Source organism: Dicentrarchus labrax, unplaced genomic scaffold (assembly GCF_905237075.1).
Source record: "Dicentrarchus labrax unplaced genomic scaffold, dlabrax2021, whole genome shotgun sequence".
Taxonomy (NCBI): Eukaryota; Metazoa; Chordata; class Actinopteri; family Moronidae; genus Dicentrarchus; species Dicentrarchus labrax.
In genome coordinates this window covers 25,326,906-25,354,164 of record NW_026136723.1, presented here as the reverse complement: position 1 = coordinate 25,354,164, position 27,259 = coordinate 25,326,906, and the positions used below count along the sequence as shown (strand labels likewise).

General features: G+C 37.0%; 3 protein-coding genes and 1 long non-coding RNA gene across 9 annotated transcripts in view; 1 reads left to right on the top strand and 3 right to left on the bottom strand.

Annotated features, from left to right (window-relative positions):
- Positions 1-109: 109 nt before the first annotated feature.
- LOC127357670 (H-2 class I histocompatibility antigen, Q9 alpha chain) lies at positions 110-7,184 on the bottom strand (the record flags this gene model as incomplete). Its single annotated transcript, XM_051390017.1, is given in 4 exon segments — positions 110-397; positions 1,075-1,353; positions 4,850-5,116; positions 7,010-7,184. Coding segments are annotated over 4 exon segments (892 nt in total), but the record flags the coding sequence as incomplete, so codon positions are not given.
- Positions 7,185-8,644: 1,460 nt separating this feature from the next.
- LOC127357665 (H-2 class I histocompatibility antigen, Q9 alpha chain) overlaps positions 8,645-27,259 on the bottom strand; it is an 81,667-nt gene continuing 63,052 nt past the window's right edge. For 4 of the 6 annotated variants that reach the window (XM_051390009.1, XM_051390011.1, XM_051390010.1 and 1 more), the window contains 5 exons: positions 11,373-11,517; positions 10,758-10,889; positions 9,921-9,959; positions 9,708-9,767; positions 8,645-9,188 (listed from right to left, as the gene is read on the bottom strand). In XM_051390009.1, the coding sequence (XP_051245969.1) occupies positions 9,004-9,188; positions 9,708-9,767; positions 9,921-9,959; positions 10,758-10,889; positions 11,373-11,517 (561 nt within the window). In that variant the 3' untranslated portion in view covers positions 8,645-9,003. Of the gene's footprint in view, positions 9,189-9,707; positions 9,768-9,920; positions 9,960-10,757; positions 10,890-11,372; positions 11,518-22,396; positions 24,202-24,309; positions 24,361-24,544; positions 24,560-25,731; positions 25,834-27,259 lie in introns of those variants that run through there. The other 2 variants (XM_051390007.1, XM_051390012.1) reach the window with 2 other exon arrangements.
- LOC127357671 (uncharacterized) lies at positions 11,562-15,710 on the bottom strand. The gene is made up of 4 exons (XM_051390018.1): positions 15,255-15,710; positions 14,501-14,764; positions 13,153-13,423; positions 11,562-11,699 (listed from the first exon to the last, which is right to left on the bottom strand). The coding sequence occupies exons 1-3, from the start codon at positions 15,676-15,678 to the stop codon at positions 13,203-13,205; spliced, it is 909 nt and encodes a 302-aa protein (XP_051245978.1). The 5' UTR covers positions 15,679-15,710; the 3' UTR covers positions 11,562-11,699; positions 13,153-13,202.
- The window catches only part of LOC127357675 (uncharacterized), a 55,600-nt gene continuing 50,746 nt past the window's right edge, over positions 22,406-27,259 (top strand). Inside the window, exon 1 of the long non-coding RNA XR_007882298.1 lies at positions 22,406-23,673. This is a non-coding gene — a long non-coding RNA (uncharacterized LOC127357675). The remainder of the gene's footprint in view (positions 23,674-27,259) is intronic.

Genomic DNA, 27,259 nt, shown 5'->3' with positions numbered 1-27,259 from the left:
AAAGAAACTGACAACAAAACAATATGAGGAAACCAAACTTCCCATCCAACACACATAAAAGTACATAAACATACAACAATAAATGTCTTACCTTCATTGGTTCTGATCTCTGCTTTGTCCAGTTTGGTGACGATGTCGTTCTTCCCACCAGAGAGCTGAAACACACAGTCGTACCTCCTCCAGTCTTCAGGTGTGACTGATGAAGGAAGCTTCAGGTCAACACTCATCTGGAAGGATCCATCGTGGTTGAGGAGGATCTCTCCGTGGTCCACGTTCTCATGAAGCTCCACTCCATCTTTCCTCCAGATGAGTGTGGCACTGTTAGGGTAGAAACCTGTAGCATGGCAGCGGACTGGAGAGGAGGGAGTCTTCTGGAGGAGAGACACTGAGGGACGGTCTGAGAGAGAGAGAGAATGTTTATAGTATAAACTATTTAGACTGTATTAACTTATATTAACATTATAATTTCTCTTTGATGTAATGTAGTTTAAATGTTTTTGTAACAAACACTAAATACATGTATGAAAAGCAGATAAACCTCATTGAAGTCTACTCGACGCAGACCAACTGTCGCGCGACAACGTGACGTCACGGGAGCACCGTGACTATCTATACTTGCGCGTGGTGGTCGCGGCACTAGTTGCAGTCTTCTCCTGAACAGAGTGTCGCTAGTGAGGAAAGGCTACCGACGTTGCTATTTCTACGCACTAGAAGAAGAAAAAGTTCCGGCAACTCTGGGCGTCTCTGTGCTCCTTTATTGAAGGATCGTACAGATCGTCCATCTTCCTGTTTCCGGTTTGTCGCGCGCAGCTGAAAAAAAAAAAAAGGTGCGCGCCAACGAGATCTACGTCATTTTGACGTCACGGTGTCGTGCGACAGCTCGAGTGCGTCGAGTATACTGGGCGATAGAAGAAGATTGAAGAGAGGTAGATTAGAGAGTGAGGACAATTAGTGTGAGACAGAGTGAGTCTGTATGTTGGTGATATTTATTGTGATGTTACTGTTGGTTAGAAACTGAAGAGGAAGATGAAGATTGTTGTGTCCATTAAACTACATCAGGTCATGTGATTCTACCTGTTCTCAGCAGAGAGCTCCTCCCATAGTCCACATACTTCTTCAACCAGTCAATGCAAATCTGGGTGAGGTATTGTTTTGTCTGTGCTATGAGAGCTCTGTTATTATCCCACTTGTGTTTGGTGATGACAGCCTGTGGTGTCGGAGCGATGTATGTCTCTGTCTTCAGGTCAAATGCTACGAAGTCTTCTCCATCATAACCCCACTGCATAAAACCATTAACCTCATTAGACTCATCGTCCCACTCACAGCCGTACATGTTCTGGTAAAGGTGGACACCTGAGAGAGAGACAGACAGAAACAGTATTAAACCAGAGTGAGATCACAGCACAGTCTTCTATCATCAGTTGATATCACATCTTTACCACAGAGACACACTGATCCACAGACACCAACACAGAGGATCTACACCTCCTGCTGTTATTGGCTCGATGGAAGACACTCACAGACAATCATCATCTGGACAGTGTGGACGTCTTAGAGAGACACAGAGAAGCAAAGACTGCTGGGAAACAGAGTGACATCCTAACACAGTTCATATCCTCTTTGTTACCACAGAGACACACTGACTCCACTGAGACCAACAGTTTATCTCCACACACACACACACACACACACACACACACACACACACACACACACACAGATTAAACCTGATCCTGGTCTGAACATTAACACCCACTGAGACCCTGCAGCCAGCGGACCAGTCCAACAATATCCTCTTCCTGTGAGAAACTACAGACTGTCCTGAAGCTGCTCTAGAAGCTTCCACTGAAGGACAGTTTCAGTCCAGGATGAGTTCCCAGACTCCAGCTGCTCAGCCAGGACAGTGAGTCCTGTTCAGCACTGTGTTACTACAACTGGTCAGAATAAGGCAGAGACCATCAGGACCATTATGGAGACTGGGAGGCAGTCTGTGTGTCCTGATTGGTCCATCCATCAGTCAATCAATCAATACGACCAACAGCTGTTTCCTCCTGCAGATGTTGTCTTGATGCTGCTGATGGGACGGACCAACACACTGTGGTCAGTACAGCAGAGTTCATCTAATCTAATCTGTTGTTCTACTGAATATTTACGGCTCAATTTAATCATTATTTTCATTATCAATTAGTTATTGATTAATCGATGTGAAAGCTGCATGCTGCCTGTTACGTCACTCCAGCCTTTGAGTCTGCTTTTTTTTTTTTTAACTTCTTAACTTTTATTGTCTTTTTGTTGGTTGTTATTTGTTCACTGTGACTCTATGAAGTCCTGTCCTCTCTAACGATGTTGTCTGAGAGAGTTTTTGTGTTTTATTTGGTGTTTTAATGCCGCTTCCACCGGGACACGCTGCCGTTGTTTACTCCGGAGAACAGCTGATGGCGCTAATGGCGGCCGGTATAGTGGCCAGAGCCGCTGATTGACCACCTGAACTCTGGAGGAAACACACCGGGGATGAAGAGGAGGGAAGCAACGTCGGGGGAAGAGAGGAGGGTGGAGACGGGACGGGTTTATGGAGAAGATTGAAGCCGAGTCTCCCCTCTGTTGTTATGGTGAATGTACGGTCTCCTAGCAACAAGATGAACGACTAACGGCTTTACCGCGGAGCCACGCGGAGAACCGAGTATATATAAATATATTTATTCTTAATATATGTATGTCTGTTACATATGGAGTAATGTAACGAAAGTAATTTCCCTCTGGGATTATTAAAGTATGTCTGAGTTACTTTTTTATTTTTTGTTTAAAGTCAGAAAATTGTGAAAAATGTCGATCACAAGTTCCCAGAGCCAAAAGTGAAATCTCCAAATGTGTCCTTTTATATTATGGGATGGACAGACTGTATCAGTACAGCAGAGTTAATATAATATAATCTGTATTCTACTACATATTGTGGGCTCAAACTAATTATTCCTGTCATTATTGATTAGGTAATGACTATTTATTCTGATTAATCAATAAATCGTTTATGTTGTAAAATGTTCAGAAACAGTGAAAATGTCCATCACAAGTTCCCAGAGACTAAAGTTAAATCTTCACATTGATCCGTCGGTCCGACCCAGTGCCGGTCCGTGGCATAGGCAGTATAGACTAATGCTAAGGGCGCCGTCCATCTAGGGGCCGCCACGATGGGTGTAACTGCCCCTGTCGCCACTTTATTTTCTGTATTAGCACTTTTTATTATTTGTTTCTTCTGAATTGTATGTTTACAGCGAGACGGAACTAATTATGTGTTGTAGTGTTTAAGTACAAAGGTTTACAAAGACAACAGACAGAAGCAGAGACGGGAGATTTAAAAGGATGTTTAGCAGCTCTTTGTGATGAGCAGCGATGAGGTTTGTTGTTGTTTATTTGCTGTGACGCTGTTTGTGTTTACATGTGTCAGTTTTAGTGAATAATAAATATAAAGTGTCTCAGCTGTTTATGGGCTGGATTATAACATTAACAATATGAATTATTATATATATTTATTGTTATTATATTATTATATTTCTCAGGGACATTTGTAAAGATTAGATCTATTCAGCAGCTGTTTACATTTGTTTACATTGTTATTTGTATTTATTATTGTTTAGTTAACGTTTGCTCTGCTTGTAACAGTCAGTCAGATGCTTTTCCTTTCACACACCTTTATATATTAGAGTTGTAAGCCTTGTTGTTTGTTGTGTTACAGTTCAGTATTGTCTAAAGTGTGTTTATAGTGTTAAACTTTACATCCATGTTAAAGTGCACATCATTAATGTTAATACATTCCCATATGTTATATTATTCTGCAGTTTACTGATTCTTTACATTCTGATAATCAGCATTTCACTGTAATGACAATAACATTCAATCTAATGTAATTTGTATATCAGAAGAAATTGCACTGTATATCATTCATGTACAGTACAGTGAAAGTAATGCATCTCTTAGGTTTTTCATTTTTATTATTTCATTTTATTCCTGGAATCATTTCTGTTACTATTAGACTGTAACACCGAACTCTTCCTGTTACAGAGGCTGCTGCTGAAAGAAGATTCTCCGAGCTCAAACTCATTAAAGCTTACCTGAGATCTGCTACGATGCAAGAACTCAAGATCGCCTATTTCAGTTTCAACAAGTGCTGTAGCGTTTGTCTCGAGCCTCCAGGGGCCACCAGGGGCCTCTAGGAGCCACCAGGAGCCTCTAGGGGCCTCCAGTGGTCACCAGGAGCCACCAGGAGCCACCAGGGGCCACCAGGGACCACCAGGAGCCACCAGGGGCCACCAGGGGCCTCCAGTGGCAGGTTAGCGTTATTGTTAGCTACATTAGCCTATTTAGCAAACAAAACTTTACATTGTACACACAACAACACCGTGCAATGTATAAATTGGTGACCGGACTAAAGCAGCAATGTAAACAGTGTGTAAGAGGATTTAAAATCGACATTAAAACGACCAACGTAGGACAAATACAGAGAAAACACATCTCAATATGGGCGCAGCCATCTTTGTTTTGCGGGTCGTACGTGCCCCCCCGTTGAGCTCGGTGAACTCTGAGGAGCCCCGAGTGGGACGGCTGACATTAATTAATATCTCGGCGTGGTGTCTCGCGATATATTGCCGTATCGATATTTTTACCCACCCCTAATGTACGTCAATAAAACACACTTAATAGTGTGTGTGTGTGTGTGTGTGTGTGTGTGTGTGTGTGTGTGTGAGTGTGTGTGTGTGAGTGTGTGTTTCAGTGTGAGTGGTAACATCTGTTTACTAAAATACAAGATAAAAATATAAACAACATTTTATCAGTAGAAAGTGAAACTTAAACAAACCTCCAGTTTGGTTGAAGCGCGGCTTCACAGTTTCAATGCTGGCTTTGAAGGTCTGCTGGTTACCCAGATAGATCTGAGTGTGCCTCTCCCAGTACTGAGGATCCTCTGCTGTGACTCTGCTCATCCAGTCCTGTTTGGGTTCTGCTCTCCTGGTGTTACTGTCATAGTAATCTATCTGACCTTCATCGACCAACCCAACAGCCACAAACTCTGGGAAGTTTGGGACTCCAGAAGACGCAGTGTAGAAATACTTCAGAGAGTGAGTCACTGTAAGAAAACATTAATGTAACATTTCAGTTTTATAAATCACTGAACAATGTTATTGTCCTGCACACAGAATCAAAGAGAACTACAGTACATTCAAAACATGACTATAAAGTTTGTTTTAAAAATACAAACAAGAAAATAAATATCTGTAACTGACTTTAATATATCTTGATTTATTGATTTGTGTAAACTAAATAATTATATTTAAGTTAAACTGACAATATCTTTGATAACTAATATTTTGTATAAAGTAAAATATTCTGTGTTTTATTACAATCCCATAAGAAATATTAACAGACAGGCTCTATATTTTATAAAGTTCTCTTAAGTTATATTTTTATATATTATTATATATATTTATAGTTTCTTTCAGTTATAATTTATAAACTGAATTAAAAGCAGATTTTTATTAAATTAAATATCCTTTATTAAATTCCAGCCTTTTCTCCATCATGAACTGATGTTAATTCACTTTTTGTCCTGATTCTTAAAGTTTATTCTGGGTTGTTTTTTAAATATCAACAGAGTTTATTTGCTGCAGGTGATTTTAACCATTAAATTATCGTCTATTTTAGGATCCTTCACTGTCCTCTGCTGTCTGAGTTCATGTCGATCTTATTTCTGTGTTAAACTGCACTATTATTACGATTATTAACAGGAAATATATTTATTCATAGACAGATTCATAAAACATGTTTGATTTAAACATTATAATAATATGTATAATAATATATTTATATTATATATACTGTCAATGAGTAAAACCCAACTGATGCTGGAAACTAGTGAGCGCCCTCTGGTGGACAAACTATGTAATGATCACACTGTTTCTAAACTATCTTAAACCTAGTTTGGCCTTTCTGTACTTTAGTTTATTGTTATTTATTAGATGACATTCACACAAACACCAACATATCTGCAATAAGTTAATATCTGCAGATAAATCAGTGGCTGATTTATTGATTGAGCTCTACTCAACAGAATGTTATTGTACACACAGTAAATGTAATAACTGTCAGTCTGATGTGATTAAACCCAAACAACAAAACTCAGTCTGGACGAACTACATTAAAGCAGATCAGTGTTTCAGTTTGTGGAGTCAGACTGTGTAATTTAATGGGAAATAGATTAAAATATATTTTAAACATTATATAATTAAAGAAAATATATAAAGGGTCAAACAATAGAAATACTATTTATGTTTATTAGGTCATTGATTAGATGTGCGTTTCTCTGTGTGCACAAAATGTTGTTAATTCAGATTAAATACAGTGTTTTGTTTTAAGATTGTGAAAATATTTTAATTATGTCTAATGAGTGAAAACAGCATATAAAATATTTACATAATTTCTACAATTACAATAATGATTAACACACTAAATTAACGACAACACACTTTTAATTTAAATAAAACGATCATAAACAACAAGATTGAAATAGTTAAATACACTTTATATAGTTTTAGATCAGAAACACTTTGTTTTAATGTTTTTTACTCTTTTCTTTATTTATCTGACTGTTGGACTGTTGCTGCGTAGTTCTGCTGCCATTTTAGTATCAATATCGATCAGAACTTATCGATCTTAATGGTATTGATATTTTAAAATAATGGAAAATAAAAACACACTTTTTAGCAGCCATTTTGAGAAACAGCCTACAAGCTTTTCTTCCAACAGTAACTATTATGGATTAATGAGACAGGATCTACTAACATTAACTTTAACATTATGGGTTTGTTCCTTTTTAAAACATTTATTTTATCTGTGAGTATATCCTGGAAACTAAACATCAAACACTATTAAAATAACAATAAACTCAAATATACAGAATATAAAAGACACGAAGTATTTTTTATCTTTTACAATCAATCGATTTAAAATAATGTAAACTCACCTGCCGCAGCGCCATGTAGACCTATTCCCAGCAGGACCACAAACATCAGGGTCTTCATTGTGTTCAATCTGAGGATTTAATGAACTGAAGAAGAGATATTTCTTTATCCAGAGAAACTCACACACACTGTTTCCAGTTGGAGCTCCGCGGGTGAAATGAGGACAAGAGACGAAGGGACGCTGAGATCAACCCTCCATCTGAGCCAATGGGAATTTAGCTCGACCGTGAACGTCACTTCTAACTAGGTAAAACTGAGCCACTGAGGTTATCAACGAAAGTGAAAGTAAAATGATCTTATTTTAGTGTGTGTGAGAGGATGAGGGGGAACATGTAGGCAGGGCTTTATTCTGGTGTTTCAACGTTGTTCACATATGAAAGGAGAATTAAATCTTCTGCTGCTCAGATCTTGTTCAATGTTTTGTAGGTTAATGTGATGTAATGTGCAGAAATGTGTTATTCTCTGGGAGGTCAGAGGTCACTGTCAGCTACAGATCAGACACTCTGCAGTTTGTGTGGATGCAGCAGGGTCTTAAAAACTGTTCAAACTGTTGAAAACTGTTCTGATCAAAAATCCAGAAACAACAAATTAAAGTGTCATTGATGTTATAGTGAGTAAATGTGGTGAGGAGCGCCCCCCAGTGGTTCAGAGCTGCAGTTGATGTGCAGCAGTACAGTTTCTCACTGTGAACTGTTATTATCTGTTATTTTAAACACATCTGTGTTCAATCACACCATCTGGTTATTAAATGAGACAGAGGAGAACATCTTTTATCCTTTCTGAAGTCCATATCCACTAATGTATTTATTTATGTGTTAGTATGTTTCAGTTCAGGCCTACTCACTGGTCTTGGCTCAAATCAGGTCAACTATCAGAACAGACAATATAATAAAACACAAGATAATTTCAATAAAACAATATTTGACCTCCAGCAGAAAGACAGTCAGAGAGCTTGTTGAACACAAACATCAGATGAGGTCAGCTCTGTCCTTCAGGCTAAATGCCTCTGAGCTCATTTGGAGCTGTGGACGCTGAAAACTGCTTGAACAAGAGAAATGTAACACCGCCGTTGATGTTTGAACACCTGATGCTGTTTTTCATTTTGCTCTCGCTTTGGCGTCGTTTATTCTCTGTTTCAATCCTCATTTATTGTTTCTGAAGCACTTTATAAAAGGTTGTAGAAACTTTTTGTTCTCATTTCTTCCATTGAGATCATTTTATTGATGTTTATTACACAAACAAAGCAACATGTGTCACATCTTTTATCTTTATCAATAATACCTGAGTTGATCACTGAGTTCACCTTTACAGAGATGTCAGCAGTGTGACAGCGCCCCCCTGTGGACAAACTATGTATCTGCCTTTGAACTGCTGATGGGAAACCACCTGAGGATGTCACCTGACTTTCTGTTAGTAAAAACATCACAATAATCCATTACTCTGGTAATATGTATTTATTAAATCAAGAATAATTAAATAAAATCAATGTATAATAGTGTCAGTGAACAACCTCACAGCTCCTTAAAACTTAAAAAATACCTTTAACAAAGCTAAAATTCTTGAAAGATTTATTTTACGAATGAACCTTAAATAAACAACAAACAAACAAACAAACAAACAAACAAATAACTCTTAACTGGATTTTTAGAAGCACTTTATTTATGAATAAAATCTTAATCTACACAAGTTGTAGTAACCCCCCCCCCGCAAGTGAATGTTTTTATGCAACAGATTAATTTACAAAATGTGAAAAAAAGATGTATTGACATATTTTTATTTATATATTTACAGACATTTTTATCTACAGACACTGCAGGCGGCCTTCCATGGAGTCCACCATGTTGAACCTCCATGTTAATCTACTGTAGCCCAGAACAGACAAACCAAACACTGTAGATACGGTCTTTTATGTTTTCTATGAGTGTCACATCCGCCGTACTTTCTCCTACACTCTTGGAAAGTAAGTGGTATTTATGCTGTGGTAGCTATGTTCCTGTCACATCTTAAAGCTTTTGGTTCTGGAGTGATCAATCTGTATTGTCAGTTCAGTGTTGTTTGGTTCCTCAATGTGTCCACTAGAAGAAGAATCTGACTCTGAAGATGAAAATATTTTCAGGTCTGCCACTGGGGTCTCTTCTCTGTTATAACTATACGTTTCAGAAAGGCAATTGAAACCAGGCACTGCAGAAAAAACAGAGTGAGATCTTAACACAGTCAGCTATTATCAGTTCATATCACATCTTTACTACAGAACCACACTGATCCACTGTCACCAAAACAGAAGATCTACACCTTCTGCTGTGTTTGGCTTGATGGAAGCCATCTATTATCTGGAACACATTGGGATGAGATATAGCAAAACAAAACTACTGATAGTGGTGAAAATGACCACCAGTGCTGCTCAGTGGGCATCAAATCAGACTGTGGTTATACTGGGCAGCACCCAGGTGTGAATGTGGGTAACCTTAACAAAAGAAAAAGTTTCCCTGGATATATGAAGGTAAAAAAACTTCACTCTGATGTAATGTGGAGATACTTAGAAACACTGCATCAGTTCAGTATCAACGTCAACAAGTAATTGTTAGCTTTTAATGGCAGCTTTCTCAAAATGATTAATTTTAATAACAGGGGTTTGTCCTAATAAGATCATATCATCACAATGTGATTCGAGAAAGGATCATGTTGACAGCAATTAGTTACCTTTGATGGACAAAGTGCTGTTTGGTTTCTCAAGGTGTTCACTAGAAGAAGCATCTGACTCTGAAGATAAAAAAATACAAAATAATTAGAACAACAATCAACTGAAGGACAAAAATATAGAAGAGATTTATGTACAGACAGACAGACAGACAGACAGACAGACAGACAGGCAGGCAGGCAGACAGACAGACAGAAGGATGGATGGATATAAACCTTGTTTGCTCATCAAAGTGTCAGCTGAAGCCGTCAAGTCTACAGGAATAGAAAAAAATTAATCAAAATGAGGCAACACAAGTTCAACTAACCAAAACCTTTGGGCCTGACTTTCTTTACACAAATATTACAAAAGAAGAAAGACAACATTTTGATCATTTTCAGGGTTTTGGCAAATGTAATGAGTGTAAAGGAACAGAGTGTAAGCATCTAGCTGTGTAGTTGCTGACTGCAACCCCTCGCCTCACCCTCTCCTTCCTAGCATGAAGGAGAAGTTTGCAGTAAAACACATGAAAAACGTGAAATACCCTATCTATAGCCATTGTTTAGTGTCTGTTCTGGGCTGCTGTAGAAACATGGTGGATTCTGTCTGTACATGTAAAGGGCTCATTCTAACAAAAACATTTCTTATTTTCAGATGATTATACAGTAATGAAAACATAGTTATGCATATTATATTCCATTTCAGACATATTCTGTAACTATATCTTCCACACCGGACCTTTAATACAGTCGGTGTGGTTATAAAATGCTGCTTGGTAAACAGATTGAAGTGCTTTGACTCCACACAGTAATCTCTACCAGGGGGCGGACTACAGGGGAGTCAGGGGAAGTTCTCTAAAACACTATGACAATTTATTTTCACCATGTATTTCTATCTTTCTGTATCTTCATCATCATAGATCATGAATAAAGTTAACTAGTATTGATGTAAAATCTCTACTTGAATTAACAGAACTTGTAACCCTAACCCTGTAAATCCAGTATTGCCATAAAGCAGTCCTGTCATTGATTTGCTCCCACTACAACTGGAGATATCACTGTATAAACAACAACCTTTGTGTTTGGGTCCCTCATCTTTCTTCTTTTTGTAAGCCACAAATCCAACTGCAGCAAACACCACAACAATGAGGATGAGACCGAGAACAAACACTGTAGCTATGATGATGATGGTGTCAACAGGTTTCTCTGTTGAGCAGAAAACAACAAAAATCAAAACGTGTACAGATAAAGAAAAAACATCAATTTGACCACAATCCTGTGTTCACATACATTCATTCAGTTACTAAATAACTCTACTCATCTTCTCAAACTGACCACTAGTTAAGTCAATACAGCGCCTATAATCTCTGCTTGCACATGGCCTGAGATAAAGTTTGAAAACTTTTATTTGACAAATACTAAAAAAAATTCAAAAACTAAAATACAACTTCTTTTATAATATGAATGACACCAAAAGATTTAATAATATTGTGTTTGTTCTGCTGATACCTCAGGGTCCAGAGGTGGACATGTGCATTGTTGTAAATTCAATATAAGCCTTAACATTATTAAAAGAAACTAGATGAAAAAACTGACAACAAAACAATATAACAAAACAAAACTTCTCATCCAACACCACATACGAACACATGCAGGACTGTTACAGTAAAATAAATGTGTGTTTCCCACCTTCATCACTGTTACCAGTCTTACCCCAGTTGGTCCTGATGTTTGATTTGTCCAGTTTGGTGACGATGTTGTTCTTCACACCAGAGAGCTGAAACACACAGTCGTACCTCCTCCAGTCTTCAGGTGTGACTGATGAAAGGTTCAGGTCAACACTCATCTGGAAGGATCCATCGTGGTTGAGGAGGATCTCTCCGTGGTCCACGTCCTCATGAATCCCCTCTCCATCTTTCCTCCAGATGAGTGTGGCACTGTCAGGGTAGAAACCTGTAGCGTGGCAGCTGACTGGAGAGGAGGAAGTCTTCTGGAGGAGAGACACTGAGGGAAGCTCTGGAGAGAGAGAGAGAGAGAGAGAGAGAGAGAGAGAGAGAGAGAGAGAGAAATGTTATTAATTATTAATAATGCCATTTTGAGGGGTTTTTTTTCAAACAACTATTTCATTTTAACTTACATATATCAATAGATCACAATGTATGGAGTAAAAAGGGTTAGATTAGTGAAAGGAACCTATAGCAAAACAACATTATTCTCCCAGATCATATCCTGGATATGTTCAGCTTTCTTTTTCTTCCAAAGCTGCATGCAGACCCATTTTACAAGAGGAACTATACCAGCTCTAATTTGACCACAAATATACCTTTATTTGTGAACTTCAACTTTTTATCACCAAAATAAAACTGCAATTTGAATTGTTTCCCAGACTTATTTCCCTAATGGATAATAAAGAAATGGTAGGCTATAGCCTTTGAAATACATTTGTTCAGCTTTAATCTGACGGGGAGTAAGCAACTGAAGATGGCAAATATGTTTAAAGATTTTAAAAATATAAAGATCAAAGTCATAGAGACATGATTGGAAGATCACAATCTGATCCAGTTTGGTGATGTGAGATTAAAATACAACAGATTTCATTCAGTGGCTTTATTTCAGCTACTTCGACAGATGTAACAAATGTAAACACAGTCAGTGAATTGCTGTTAAAAAACATTCAGACTATGTAATTTAAAAACTCAACTTCATTCTGCAGATGCACCACAAATCCTGCTCACTCAGAACTATCAACAAATCTCATACACATAATCTCCAATATTGTTTATATATATAATACATATAATTATGTTCCATGGGGCAACCAATCAATGGAACTGACAGCTGTGTTGCGTGCACAGAGTCCCAGTAGGATTAGGATTCTGACATACAGTAAATAAGAGGTGTAAGAAAACTTAATAAAAAATGCTCTGTAAGTAAATTGTCTAACAGAACAATGGTCAGTTGGCAAGGACAAGAAAATACGGAATTTGTCTAAAAAGAAGCCTTTTAAATATATATGATAGTTAAAAATGATAAAAAATAATACATAATGCAGCCAGATAATTCTATAAAAAGGAAACAATCTGCTTAAAATTCATCCAAATCACTCCACAAACTTCTTAAAGTGTTTAATATAATATAAAATATCCATAAAATATGTCACTTAAGCAGAGGTTGTCAGTTTACTAAATGACAGAAAAGGCTAAAGTAATAAGAGAGGTTTGGGAACCACTGCAGTAAACCATAGCTAATTAATGTGCTTGATATGTGCTTTGATACTGACTGAAATAAAACAGTGTGCTGGCTCTGTAAGAGGGAGGGGACAGAGAGAAACTCAGAGTATGTTAAAGAAAACCTGCCAGTGATCAGGCTTAGTTCATAGAGTTTAAATTAACTCTTTTTCCCTCAACTCATCAGTTTTTACTTCACTTTCTGTAACAGGGCGGAGGTCATGTAATTTAGGTAATTCTACCTGTTCTTGGCAGAGAGCTCCTCCCATAGTCCAAATACTTCTTCAGCCACTCAATGCAAATCTGGGTGTTTTGTCTTATATATCCAAGCTTTGTCACGATCCCACTTATGTTTGGTGCGGAAGGCCTGTTGTTTTGGAGCGATCCATGCCACTGTCTTCAGGTCAAATGCTATAAAGTCTTCTCCGTCAAAACCATACTGAGCATAACCATCAGAATCATCAGTCTCATCATCCCAGTCACAGCCGTACACCCACTGGAGAATGTGGACACCTGAGAGAGAGACAGAGATTGTAGCAAACCAAAGTGAGATCTTAGCACAGTCAGCTATTAGCAGTTGATATCACATATTTACCACTGACAAACACTGATTCATGTGTAGCAGGGGGACACAAGGGCCAATCAGATGCGAGTCACAAGCCAATATACTGCTATGTTTTTGTTTTACAAGTTACACTGAATCTGCCATGTTCTACAGATCATCTGAGTGACCTGATGATCTGATGACCTGAGTCCCATCACCAGCTGACACTTCAGAATACAGGAAACCCTTTACATCGACGGAGGTAAATCTGCAGCTTTGACAAAGACTATAAAACATAAATACGGCAATACTTGTAAAACTTTCTCAAAGAAAAAAAAAAGAGAGTAATTCTGAATCATTTACACAGAACAGTCCTCACAGTAGTTTTAAACTTTGGTTACTGAGCAGTTTTCAACAACATAAGCAAGTTACTTGACTGAATAGGTTTAAACTGTGTTTTGTCAGTTTATAGTATGTTCATATGATAATCTGTGATCCAATAGTGCTAACCCTAGACTAAGCTTCTATTTCTATACAGAAGTTTAAAGAACAGCTTTGCTAAAAACAGCATCCCTGTTGATTCCAGCTTGTTACAGGCATTATTGTTTCTATCAAAATCTGCACAGAATTTGATTCTAACCTTCCAACTCTTTTACCAATGCCTAGTGATTTCTAATATTTTCATTTAATTGTTCCTCATAGGTATCTTAGTCTGTTTTGCAAACCCTTCACACAAAATAACATCTTGTAACCAAAAGCATGAAAGACCATTCAAAAGTATAGAGTCAGCTCTCTGACTGCACTGAATAAAGCTATTGTGGCAATTCCAAACGTTTGAACAGTATTGTACATCTGTTTGCAACTAGAGCCCTTTTAAGTACCTTTGCATAGTCATACTGGTGCAAAATCGGTGTGCAATCCACAATTATTCTAATTTCATGCCAGCTCAAATAATCAGCATATCGGTAATCAGGGTTTTTTTCCCCTCTCGGGCCCCACCATGCGATGAAAACAGCTTTTTGAGTAAAACTGAAACATAAACAAACCAGTTCCCTCGAAGCGCTGCTTTAAATATTCAATGCTGTCTTTGTGGCGCCGTTGGTGACCCATACAGACGTCAGTCTCCCTCTCCCAGTACTGAGGATCATCTGCTGTGGCTCTGATCATCCAGTCCTGTTTGGGTTCTGCTCTCCTGGTGTTACTGTCATAGTGAAACATCTGAACTTCATCAACCAGCCCAACAGACACAAACTCTGGGAAGTTTGGGACTCCAGAAGACGCAGTGTAGAAATACTTCAGAGAGTGTTTCACTGCAAAACAGTTAATAAAGGATTTCAGAATTTTTCATTTCTGAAATAAATGTTTTCAATAATACACCGTATAATAAGCCATTCAATTCCCTGAGGAGAAATACAGATTCTCTAACAAACAACACTAACTCTAACAAACCAAACACCATAACATACTCTATACCAGGGGTGCCCAAATTCTTCTCAGTTGAGGGCCAAAAATGGCTCGGGGTGGAGGGTCACGGGCCAAAATTAGACATTCATATTGCAGTGCATTAAATTAAATATGCCTATGATATAACTGTGCATAAACAGTCATACAAAGTAAAAGAAGAAAATCAACACTGCTGTTTATTGAAAGCAGAACAATAATAATACAGGCCTGTGCCTTCAACAACATGCCTCTATGAGACCAAAATATTATACTCTCCACTGCCTTGAACAATCATTTTTAAAGTAATAGAAATATAATTGTACAAATAAATACAATGGTATTTTAACACCGACCCACCAAACTCGCGGACTTTGTCTGACACAAGTGCAGTGAGACCTGCTCTCTTACCGACCATAGCCGGGGCTCCGTCTGTCGTGATACCTGATAGGTTTTCCCACTTCAAGCTGTTCCTATCCATAACTCGCTGCACTGCCATAAAAACATCTGTGCCTTTTGTTGTCCCTTTCAGTGTTTCAAGGCCCGCGAGTTCCTGACACACTTCAAAGTCCTCATTCACTCCTCGCAGAAAGACTAACAGCTGAGCTGAGTCCGTGCGATGGAGAAGGCAGAAAATCGACCTGCTCTCTGGACAATTTGGCCTCGAATGTCTTCTTCTTCTTCTTCCGACTCTCTGCTTACAAATCAAACATACTGCCACGGAATCAATCTCTGTGTTTTTAAACTTTCTCTTATCACAGTGCCACTGCCTCCCGCGCTCCATCACAGCATCTTCTCACCCTCAACAGCGCCACCCTAACCGCAATGTAATACAATGTTAATTTGTGGTCAGTAGAAGAAGTGCAACAATAAATAAATAATAAAAGAGATATTCCGACTGCTGGCACATAATAATAGTTAAAAGTATTAACAATTCGAGCATCGGCAGCGGGCCAAAAATAATCGGTCCTAAATTGGGCAGCCCTGCTCTATACTACATACTAATACTATATATACTATAAAGGACAATACAAATGAACACCCACTATACTGTAATGATATAATGATGAAATAATAAACACTTAACAAGGAATTAATTTCTACTAATGAGGCCTGTAATGCAGTGTTGTTTTCTTAAGGGAACAATCTGTAATTCAAATGCACTCCATCACTGAACAAACAAAAACACCAGAATAAAACCTGCCATAACTCCTTAAGTAATTGGCAGTTCTTATAGACATACGTAACAAACTGTGATGTACTGTGTGTTCTGACAACCTTTCTAACAGAACTAACATTAACTGTTTCAGTAATACCTAAAATCTAATTATAATGTTCATATAAACAGCAGCAAGATCAATTAAAGGTCCAGCGTGTAGGATTTAGTGGTATAGTTGCAGATAGCAGCTCCATCGTTTCACCCTCCCCTTCGTGAAACTATTAACTTAAATTAATTAAGTATTATTAAGGAATATAAAGCATTGGATCAGGACTTGGTATTGGCAGATATTACATTGGGAAAAAACCTGATTTGGACATTTTCATTGTGGTATCGAGAATCGTGGAATTTCCCCGGTATTGGTATTGACTAGTAAATTTCTGGTATCGAGACATCCCTAAAACGGTCCCAACAATTCTTTAAAAAAGTCCTTTTGCCCTTAAGAATCAGCCATTGGCCTATTCAGGGTCTGTTAACATTTTTCCAAGAGAGGGCGATTAGGACGTCTTGCTTATAGTAGGCACATATCAAGGAGGGTTTGTTTACTTCACTCTGCAAATATGGGGTGCCCGAGTGCAATCCCCAAATAAAAACCTTTGGATCAGGGAGTAACTTAAGAGATACAGTAAAATCTCAGCCATAGGATTGTTGATTTCCACCTAAAGCTCACATATTTTGGTACAGTATCAAGACAGAGGACAAAGCCCCCCCTCTCCTGGTTACACTTAATGCACGTATTAGATTACTAATATCAAATGTGTGTAAAACAACTGGAGTAACATAAGTACACATTATTTATACAGTACCACCTTGTGTCAGATATTAGCAGATTGGGTTCAGGCCTTGAAACAGGCATCCTGCCACTCGTCAAGTGTAATTTGCATTTGTAGATCCTCCCTCCAGACTTTTAACCTTGATTCAGATGATTCTGTACAGCTCATATAAAGTGTCAAAGGTACAGCCAGACCCTAACAGATTGTGTATGAGAGAGCAGTTTGGAGTTATAATTTTCTCTAAAGCAGAGAGGGATAGTATTACTAGTGAATTGTCTGCCTGAAATAAAACTTCTGATCTGTTGGTATCTGAAAAAAAAATGCATTTTTGGGATGTTGTGTTTTCTTATCAGTTCCTCAAATTACATGATGACTCCATCATTAGGTCTAAAGACATCTTTGAATTCTGCGAGACCTTAATCCACACAAAGACGAAAGCCTCCATCCAAGCTACCAGGACCAAAATCAACATTACCCTCATGACATTTAACCAAATATTTTTGCATGCCAGACATTAATCATATTAAAAACTATGTGGTTGGTTTGTTTTCTAAGTTTCTTAAAACCTGCAGAGTTCATATACAAGTGTAGAAGTAGACTACTCGATCTTCTGCTTCAATCTTATAGTGGTTCTGAACTGGCAGCCCAGTAATTCACTTGAACTGTGCATCAAGTGCAGGTGTTGTGAACATGTCTTTAAAAATGTGATCAGTATTTTTCTTGAATGTAAGACTGCTGTTGATGTATGTACCAAAGTATTTAAAATCATTAACTAGCCCATTAATCATTATTGGCTTACTTACTGATATTTATTTCTATGGTGCTTGTAAAACACCAGTTCTGTAGAGTTAACATGACTAAAATATAGAGTCTGTTAATGTTAATGTAAAATAAGAACCCGTACTGCTGTAAGGTGAATGTAGACTACATGTAGTATGGAGGATGACTGGGTTCACCTTAGGACTGTCCTCTAATAAGAGACTGGAGTATTATTATTAACACATTGTTGAGGATGAATAATGTCACCGTTACAAATCCAGATATTATCTAAATAGGAAAGATCGACTTCTTCAAATAGTTGGTGGAACACTTTTGATATAGTTTAGTATGCTACGTCTATTTGTCGGTGACCACTGTCGTTTGTTTAAAATGTTCAATATAAAACAAGATCGATGGATTAGTTTCGCTTTCGCACTATGTACTATTACTCTAAGTGCATTTATAAACGTTTTAGTAAATCTTACTTGCAGATGCAGCCGCGTGGCCGAAGAACAGCAGAAAAATACTCTTCATCATCTTGATTTAAGGAGAAAATTAAAGTTTAATTTCATTTGAACTCCATGGCTGCCAGTGAATGAACTGAGCATGCGCAGTAGCTTCATTCTGAGCATTCAAACTTGGTTGTGGTGAAGAGTGAAACCGAGTTTCGTCAGAATGGATACATAAAGGAGACAAACAGAAACATTTTAACTTGTACGCAGGTATACAGAGTCTGCCCACTTATTTTTCACCTGGCATTGTTTATACCCACTTCTAAATCCCCTCTGATGTACATCATTCAGTAGTGTTCTGCAAGCTCATTTTTTATTGCAGAGGCCTGACATTTTCAAGAGTGGATGGAATAAGAAATACTTACTCAAATGTATAATAATGTAGTCGACTCACCCTGTAGTCTGCTGGCCTGTACTGATGGTAAAATGTGCACCTCATCTGTGTCTGATGTTAATTTTAATGATGATACTTACTGCCTGAAGTCCAGCAGCAGTAAGTTCAGTGACAATGTGCAAAAACTACTGGACCATTTATGAGTGAACTCAATATGCAAGAGTAGTCTTACATGTCACTGTTTATAAGACATTTATCCGTTGCTGGACAGGCTGCTTTTTTTTTATTGGTGCATAAATTAGTATACTCACTTCTCCAGGCACTACACTGCTGCCTATACGGATACATTTTACATTTGACTCAATGCAATGTACCAAACAGTTCAGATAGGCAAGACAAGTTACATAAATTTCATGTTGCAACTTAGTCTGAACACACTTAAAAGAACTACTAAAAACTGAATAAATTAAATTAAAATAATTGATTAGTCAAGTAGTCACAGCTGAACAGCAGTTGTGGAAGAAGTACTTAAACATGTAACTTGTAAACTATGTAAAACTAATATATTACAAGTAAAAGTCCTACATTAGAAATCCTATTTTACTAAAAGTATTGTCAGCAAAATGTCCTAACAAGAGTAAATGTACTCACTATGTAACTGTAACTGATATTCAATATGTATGACATCATAAGATTGTCGACACTCAGTGTGTAAGCAACATTTTAGCTGCTCAATGACAAATCAAAGTTTATTATAGCCTAATTTACCTAAGATATGTAGTTGGTTTATCTATTTCATCATATACAGTTTGGTAGTTTAATACAGTGGTTCTCAACCTGGGATCGGGGCTCCTCTAAAGGGTCACAAGTTAAAGATCAAGTGTTGTATAATATTATCTCATTGAGCCTTGAATAGTTAAAGTTGCCGTAAGTAACAAACACAATGCAAAACCTTCTGAATGTCTCTCTGCTGCTCATATAGCCCCACTAAACACACAGCAGAAGGAGCCCAAAGGGACAGTTTCAACAAACATTACAAAAAGTTATTTTCATAAAAGTTACCTACTGCCGCTTTAATGAACTCATCTGAGAAGTTTAGAGAGGAGGAACTGCCAACAACGCTTAGACATTTAAAACATGACAAAGTGTCACAACTTATACTATTTTGTAAGAGGATTCATACCAAAAGGTTCAACACTACTGTTTTAATCTTTAACAAAGTTTATTTATCTTATGCTTTTTATGTAAAATCTTAGTAACTTAAACTGTCAAATTAATGCAGTGGAGTAATATATGTACCTCTAAAATGTAGTAGAAGTATATAAATGTGATAAAACTGTATATATGTATATATCAAGTATAGTACTTGAATAAACGTGAGTATTCTCACTGCATGACAGCCACAGGAAGCGGTTAGGACAGACACTGATGCTAGTCTGTGTAGGACTGCGGCAGAGCCAGATGTTGTAAACATTTGGGGCTTAACCCAAAACTAGACTGGCCCAGGGGCTTTTTTCCTCTGTACAGCAACAATATGCATATATACTTTTTAAGCCAGCTGAGATAATAGGATGCCTATTAATCTGTTCATCATCTAATTGTTCTCCAACTGTATTCATCATCCTGAAACTGTAACACAGCAAATGCTGACTAATTTTAACTCCTGCCATCTAAAAAGAGGCAAAAATGTACAAACACAAAAAACCATTTGTTATGTTCATAGTCCATAAACTGGTAAGCTCGCTACACTGTGCCACACCCTTCACTCTGAGAACACTTGTGTGCCGCCATTTTGTGTCTTCCTTTGTCGAGCCTCTCTCTGTCGGTCACTGCAGAGCAACGAGGGCGTCAATGTTTACTTCCTAACACACAGACCTTATTATTTTACCAAATGTAAAGTATATAAGACAGAATAATAAAAGAAGATACATGTTTTAAATTGGACTATTTATTGTTTTGTAAATGCAGAAAAACACTCGAATTATCTGGACACTGAACCCTCCCAGAATGCAACTTGATTAACTCTTTTTGTGTCTCTGTCAGACCTTGCTGCTTTATTTCTGATATGATGTAACTGCAACTATGGAGGGAGCGCCTCAACACAATAGTTTCCTTTTCAGGAGTCTTGTATGGTGTTGGAGCTCCTCCACTGGACAGAAACAGAACAGCCCTCTGGGAAACCACATGATGAGTCTGTTAGGTTTCATTTCTCTGTGTGACACAGAGATCTGGCATGATCTGCAAATTGTGGCACACACAGCAGGAAGAAGGAGGTTCCCTGCAAAGGCATCAATGCTTCTTGTCCTCCTTGTTTTGCCGGATTCCTCTGGGTGTTTAAGAAAATACTTTCTGTAGATGAATGATGTTAGACTGAAAGGTCATAAATAAAGTTCACTTGCCTTTAAACATATAGAAACGTTACTGTAGGAGGAAAAATAACCCATTTGGTGAATATATTAAAAAGGAAATTAGTTGCATTAAGTGGTAGATAAAAACAAAGGTTGTATATGTGATAGTGGTTCGTGCATCACTTCATTGTTTCTGACCTCTCAGCCTGGATTATACTCCTGAAAGCAACCTCACCTGTTCTCTTGCTTCACACTAATCTCCTTTTTCTGCATTAAATTCTGCAGCTGTGCACACTCTAACCTACTGCTTATGATCAAATATCAATTGCAGTCATTTTTAGCTGATAAAGAGATCGAGGAAGCAAAGAAAGGACACATAAAAATAGTCGAGACCAAGGTATATAATTTTTCTTTTGGTGTCGCTCAATGTTGATTAATGTGGCTTTATTTTGAAATTATAAAATTATTAATGACCTGAATTATTATGTTATATCCTGTTTGAGTCCATATCCAATAATTTATTTATTTATGTGTTAGTATGTTCCAGTTCAGGTCTACTCACTGGTCTTGGCACAAATCAGGTCAACTATCAGAACAGACAATATAATAAAACACAAGATAATTTCCATAAAACAATATTTGACCTCCAGCAGAAAGAGAGTCAGAGAGCTTGTTGAACACAAACATCAGATGAGGTCAGCTCTGTCCTTCAGGCTAAATGCCTCTGAGCTCATTTGGAGCTGTGGACGCTGAAAACTGCTTGAACAAGAGAAATGTAACACCGCTGTTGATGTTTGAACACCTGATGCTGTTTTTCATTTTGCTCTCGCTTTGGCGTCGTTTATTCTCTGTTTCAATCCTCATTTATTGTTTCTGAAGCACTTTATAAAAGGTTGTAGAAACTTTTTCTTCTCAGTTCTTCCACTGAGGTAATTGTATTGATGTTTATTAAACAAACAAAGCAAAATGTGTTTAGTTTAGTTAGCAGTGTGACAGCGCCCCCTGTGGACAAACTATGTATCTGCCTTTAAACTGGATGTCACCTTCTGTTGGTGTCAGTTTGTAAAAACATCCTGATAATCAATGACTCACACACAAATTAACATTAAACTTTAAACAAGCAGCTTTTGTGGAAACAAACTCCGTCTAATCACTCAAACAGCTGCACAGATTGGAAATCATCTCTTCACCATTACAGAGTTTATAACTTCTGTACAGGACACAGAGACACAGCAGCATCCCAATAACACTGTGTTAAAGGGGAACTCCTCTCATGTTGTCTAATGTGTGTCAGAGAGTTTGTAGATTTGCCAAATAAAGAAAATCACTTAAGATTCAGTTGATCGTCACAAGTTTATACACATACAAGCAAAGTATCTGAAAAGAAATAAATCATAAACTGATACATGTGGTTTAATTTTTCTTGTCTCAGTGCACCTCAATCAATCTATCTGACATAAACTTTTAGCTATCTGACTATAGTGAGAGACCACAAACTCCCACTGAAGGTACCCAGAATGGTGACACAGACTCACAGAAAGCAAAGAGAATTGACCGTTTCACTTCACGTGTAAGATTTATTTGCATCAACACAGGATACAAGCAAACCGAGTTGTCTCGAGAATCAACTAACTAGAACAAAGAGAATCACTCTGTTGTATGCCTCTTTCTCAAGGGTGTCTATTGGTGGCATCTAATGTCTGATAAACAGTAGTCATAACACATCTGATGCCCTACTCTCCAGGAGACAGCCTTGGTCTTTGGAATGTGCTTAGCTCATGGCACACTGAATAACAACTCTCCTAACTAGTGTGAGACAACCAGAGTGTGAATGCATGAGGATTAACATACATGAACATAAAATATTATACTGTAAGCCTGTAAAATTAAACATAAAATAGCACAACATAATGTAGTTTGCTTCATGTTCGCAGAACCTTATTTCTGAATGCATTTTCCCACTACAATGTAAATGTGTTTGTATCCTTTATTTCTTCAATTAGTCCAAATGAACTACACATCTAATTTTCAATAGATTCCTGAGCACATAAGTATATAAAAACAGACAAACAATTTTAAAATGTACAATATTGATTGTAATAATTACAATAAAGCAATAATAGTAACACTGCAGAATATATAATAAATGCAACAGCAGAAGCTACAAATCATCATCACCAAATAAATTGCATTCATGACCAGTCACACCTAAAATCAATCAGGGTTTTGATTTGATTTCTGAATTGAATTTCATTGCATATAGTAAGTAAGTGTGAAGGTACACTGCCAGTCATCCCAATGTACGCTACAAGGAATCTAAAATCCATCTTTCCCAGTTCAGTTCACCAATAAGTGATGTCAAATATAGGGGCAATGTTTGGAGCAGCCCTTTATAAAGAAATAAGAATAAATGTTCTCTAACGCTGTTATCTTCTGATGGAGAGACCAACCCACTTCTTGATAAATACAGTGCAGAGTGCTGCAGATGTCTCCAGTTATAAATCAAAGGGCTGAATGTTCGACAGCATTTAGGGGGACAAGAGTGGATGTTGCTGCATGTAAATCACATAACTGAGTCTATATGTACATTTGCATTATGAACATTTACAGATTAAACTGTATTACACATCTTGCTACAACTGTCACCAAAGAGAAAGAAAGAAAAAGTCATCTTGAATTTGTTTAACACATTAATATCAGAAATGTGAACAAATATTTATGAACGTATCTCTATTTACATATTTAAATACATTCAACATTCTCGTCACTCTTTGATTGACACAGTTCATCATTTACTCTAATTATGAACATTTTATACATTATGTGTCATCAAGGTTACACACTCATATGGATGGTGTGTAGTTTAAATAAGGCAAAGATCCACTGTGGATAGAAACATTGTGATTTGATGTTCAATATAGATTTAAATATAGTTTATGGTGTGGAGGATCTACTTCAGCCTTGTTTGAGCTGCATATGCCAATCTGTGTATCACTCAACACTGCTACAATATTTCTTTAACTGGAGTGAAGCAAACGTTTACCAGTAAACTCTAATTTAAAGTCTAATTATCTGCTGGTACAACTTGGATTGTTGTAAAATGTTAAACATAAATATTGATTAGTGCAGCTTTAAAGCCTCATTGCACTGCAACTTTTTTGCAACATGACTCCTAATGATATTCAATCCATTTTAGTGGTTTGGTGACCCTATTGTTTATGTTTGTGTATTTTACACATTGTGTCTTTACTTTAATAAAACTTGTTTACTTCTCTTGCAAAGCAGAAGCTCAGAAGTTCAATGTTGCAGATTTCTTATGGAGTGGGAATCACAGACCTCTTCAATCTGTCACTCGCTTTAATCTGGACAAATAAATAAACATTCATAAATGAACATGAACATGATGTATCAATAATGTATAAAAACGCTTTTAACAAGAGATATTTCAGACAGACAGAACCATTACTTACCTTTGATCAATGGTGTCTAGCTGTCTTGACTTCCTGTTGAAGACCCTGATTCTGAAGAGAAAAAATAAAAAAAAGTGTGCATAATCTTTGTGCATAAGACAAATAGAATTAAGATACTAAATATATTATAACAATGAAAGGTTGTTCAACTTTTACACACAGTATAAACCACTCTGGACATGAGCATCAATCTAAGTATAACATTTTAAATACAATAAAATCAAGTTCTACTTACTTTGATGGCATTCAGCTGAAATAAAAAGAAAAGACATGATTTTAAATGTCACAGTTACAAATACCAGAATATTTTCTCTCCACTAAATCTGACAGAATCTCCTGCTCACTTATATCAGTTAAAAACAGTTTTTATCTTTTCTGTTTCAATCTTTATTTCTTTTTCTATTACTTCCCTCTAACATCATTATGGTTCATATTATCATGATACAGTGGCTCTGAGTCTGGTGGCTGCTTCACACTGTGGTTTGCAGTGAACTGAGACTTGTTTCAAGTTTATAAACTGGATCAAGAACATATATGATGACATTTCTAGAGGCTAAATAATATAACCATACTCAAATGTTGTTTAGGTTTTCTGTCTAATTAATTAAATACCTGACAAATTAAGATGTCATCATCACATCCTGTAAATTCAACTTTGTCATAAAGAGTTCATGTTATTGATTTCCCCCACTAGCCTAATACAACCAGAGATATTGCTGTATAACCTCTAACAGTATACATTGTGCACACCAGCCAACCTCAGGCTAGCACACATTACAGTTCTATTAATACATCCTAGATTTTGTCTGGACAAAGTTATTATTCATTATTCCCTCGACCATTGACTGATGAAAGTCTGTGATGGAAAATCAACATTTTACAGATCCAGTGTCTTTGATGAATTTAGGGAACTCATCAACATTAACACAGACTTTGTAAACTAGAGAGCAGGAGACATGGCTATTAGTCACTAAACCATCAGAAGGCTCTGTGGCTCTGAGCCGTTCATCCTATACCGCTGGTTGCTTCACATTTTTATAAATTAAGAAATAAACCTTGATCAACTTTATCACTCAGACTCTTTTGAAAATCAACTCCAAATCTAAAATCTAAAACACAGTAAAACAAGTTATACTTACAAAATTGTAATATATATATACGCTTTCTGAAAATAAATTGTTTCAGTTGTCAAAGCTACAAATACAAAGATACAGATTCCCTCCTCCCACTGAGTCAAACTGTTTAAAATTCCTTTCTACCTTTCCGATTTAGATTTTACTTCATCACATGATCAGTTCTCTCTTATATAACTATAGTACTGTCATATTATTGTTTCACTTAGCCGGAAAACCATTAACTCAAACAGACTAAAATCAAAGAAGAATTGGAAAAGTCAGATTTGGAAATCCTTGGTTTTCTTACCATTCCTCTTTTTGTAAACCATTAATCCAACGACAGCAATGAGGACAAGAGCAAGAACAACCACTGCAGCAATGATGATGACAGTTATGTCGATGGTCTTCTCTGTTGAACATAAAAACAAAACCAACAAAAATCACAACCTGTACAGAAGAAGCAGTAAATTACTTTCACTATTGTAAAAATGTCAATTAAAATATACTTTCATTATCTGATTTCTGGTAACTGCAGATCATTTGAAATCAATTCTACTCCAATAAAAACTACAATAAAGAAACAACAAGGCAAAACCAGCTTTTTTCAAAATGATCAAACCTAAAGTCTACTTGAGTTTAGTAAAGTATAATAACCATGAAATAAAATCATGTTTGGTTTGTTGCATTATTGACATTGTACTGTGTCATAAAGACGTTTTCTAAAGATATTTCTTGGGCTCAGTGATTGGACAGCTGAAGATAGACAGGAAAGGGGGAGAGAGAGGGGAGACGACATGCAGCAAAACGCCACAGGTTGGAATCGAACCCAGGCCGCTGCTACAAGGACTACATGGTCCATGCGCTCTACCAGGTGAGCATGCATCCTGCATTTCTATATTGGTATTTAAATCTTTCATCATTAGCACAATCTAAAGCTTTAAAGTTGCTAAACATATTCACTTTAATTTCACCACAGAGCTTCAAGTCCTGATGAAAATCAGCAGACAAGTAGAAATGTAAGTGGTATTAGATACAGTTAGAAAATATTACATATTATACAGCTGTTAATGACCTACAGTATCATCAGGGCAGTGCCATGACTAATATAAGAGGTGGTTATGTGTCACAGAGATATTTTAGACAACAGAATATTAGATCCTACAGTAAATTAGGTTTTCCTGTTGAATGCAACAGTGGATTCAACTGCTCAGCATCCTGAATAAAAACCATTTGGTAGTTGTTGGAATAAGATCATTTTTGAACTGTATAAGTTGCTGTCCCATAAAATGTGGAAAAAAATAATAAGAAAAACTAAAAGAAAATAGTATATCGTCAAGGTAAAATGATGAACAAACTGTTAATTTTGCATTAAGTTTCTATATTTTATTTAAGTTAATTTCTGAATCACATTGAAATTCCGGATTCATTCAGAATAATGATTTCAGGTCAAATTAGAGTTTTTCTCCCCTGTGCAGAAAGGCAGACTGTGTGTATGTGACTCGTACAACAGGTCTGAACCATTGGTGAACTTCATTTGTATCTAAGAGAAAATTCTAAATATGAGAAAATTTGTGTAAACCACATAAGAAGAAATCAGTTGTACCAGTGGTTCTTGTATTAGGTCTGTTATGTGATAAAAAAAACAGTAAAATGGAGGTGGAAGGGAGTGAGCAGCTTTCTGTAACTACTCTGATATATCTCTTAATCTTACACACTGGTCCTTTACATTAAAAAGTTGTAATTAATGTTTTTGGGATGTCATCAGCTTAAACTAGGAAAGGACAAAGTTCTACTCAACACAAAAACAAGGATTTGCTGATACTCTCGTTGTGTAC

What these genes read in the sequence shown, in the direction of transcription:
- LOC127357671 (XM_051390018.1), bottom strand. Translation starts at nt 15,678, where the DNA reads ATGGAGCGCGGGAGGCAGTGGCACTGTGATAAGAGAAAGTTTAAAAAC. An exon ending in AGACAAAGTCCGCGAGTTTG is followed by an intron (nt 14,765 to 15,254) that starts GTGGGTCGGTGT and finishes ACTGTTTTGCAG; the next exon opens with TGAAACACTCTCTGAAGTAT. An exon ending in GCAGCGCTTCGAGGGAACTG is followed by an intron (nt 13,424 to 14,500) that starts GTTTGTTTATGT and finishes TCTCTCTCTCAG; the next exon opens with GTGTCCACATTCTCCAGTGG.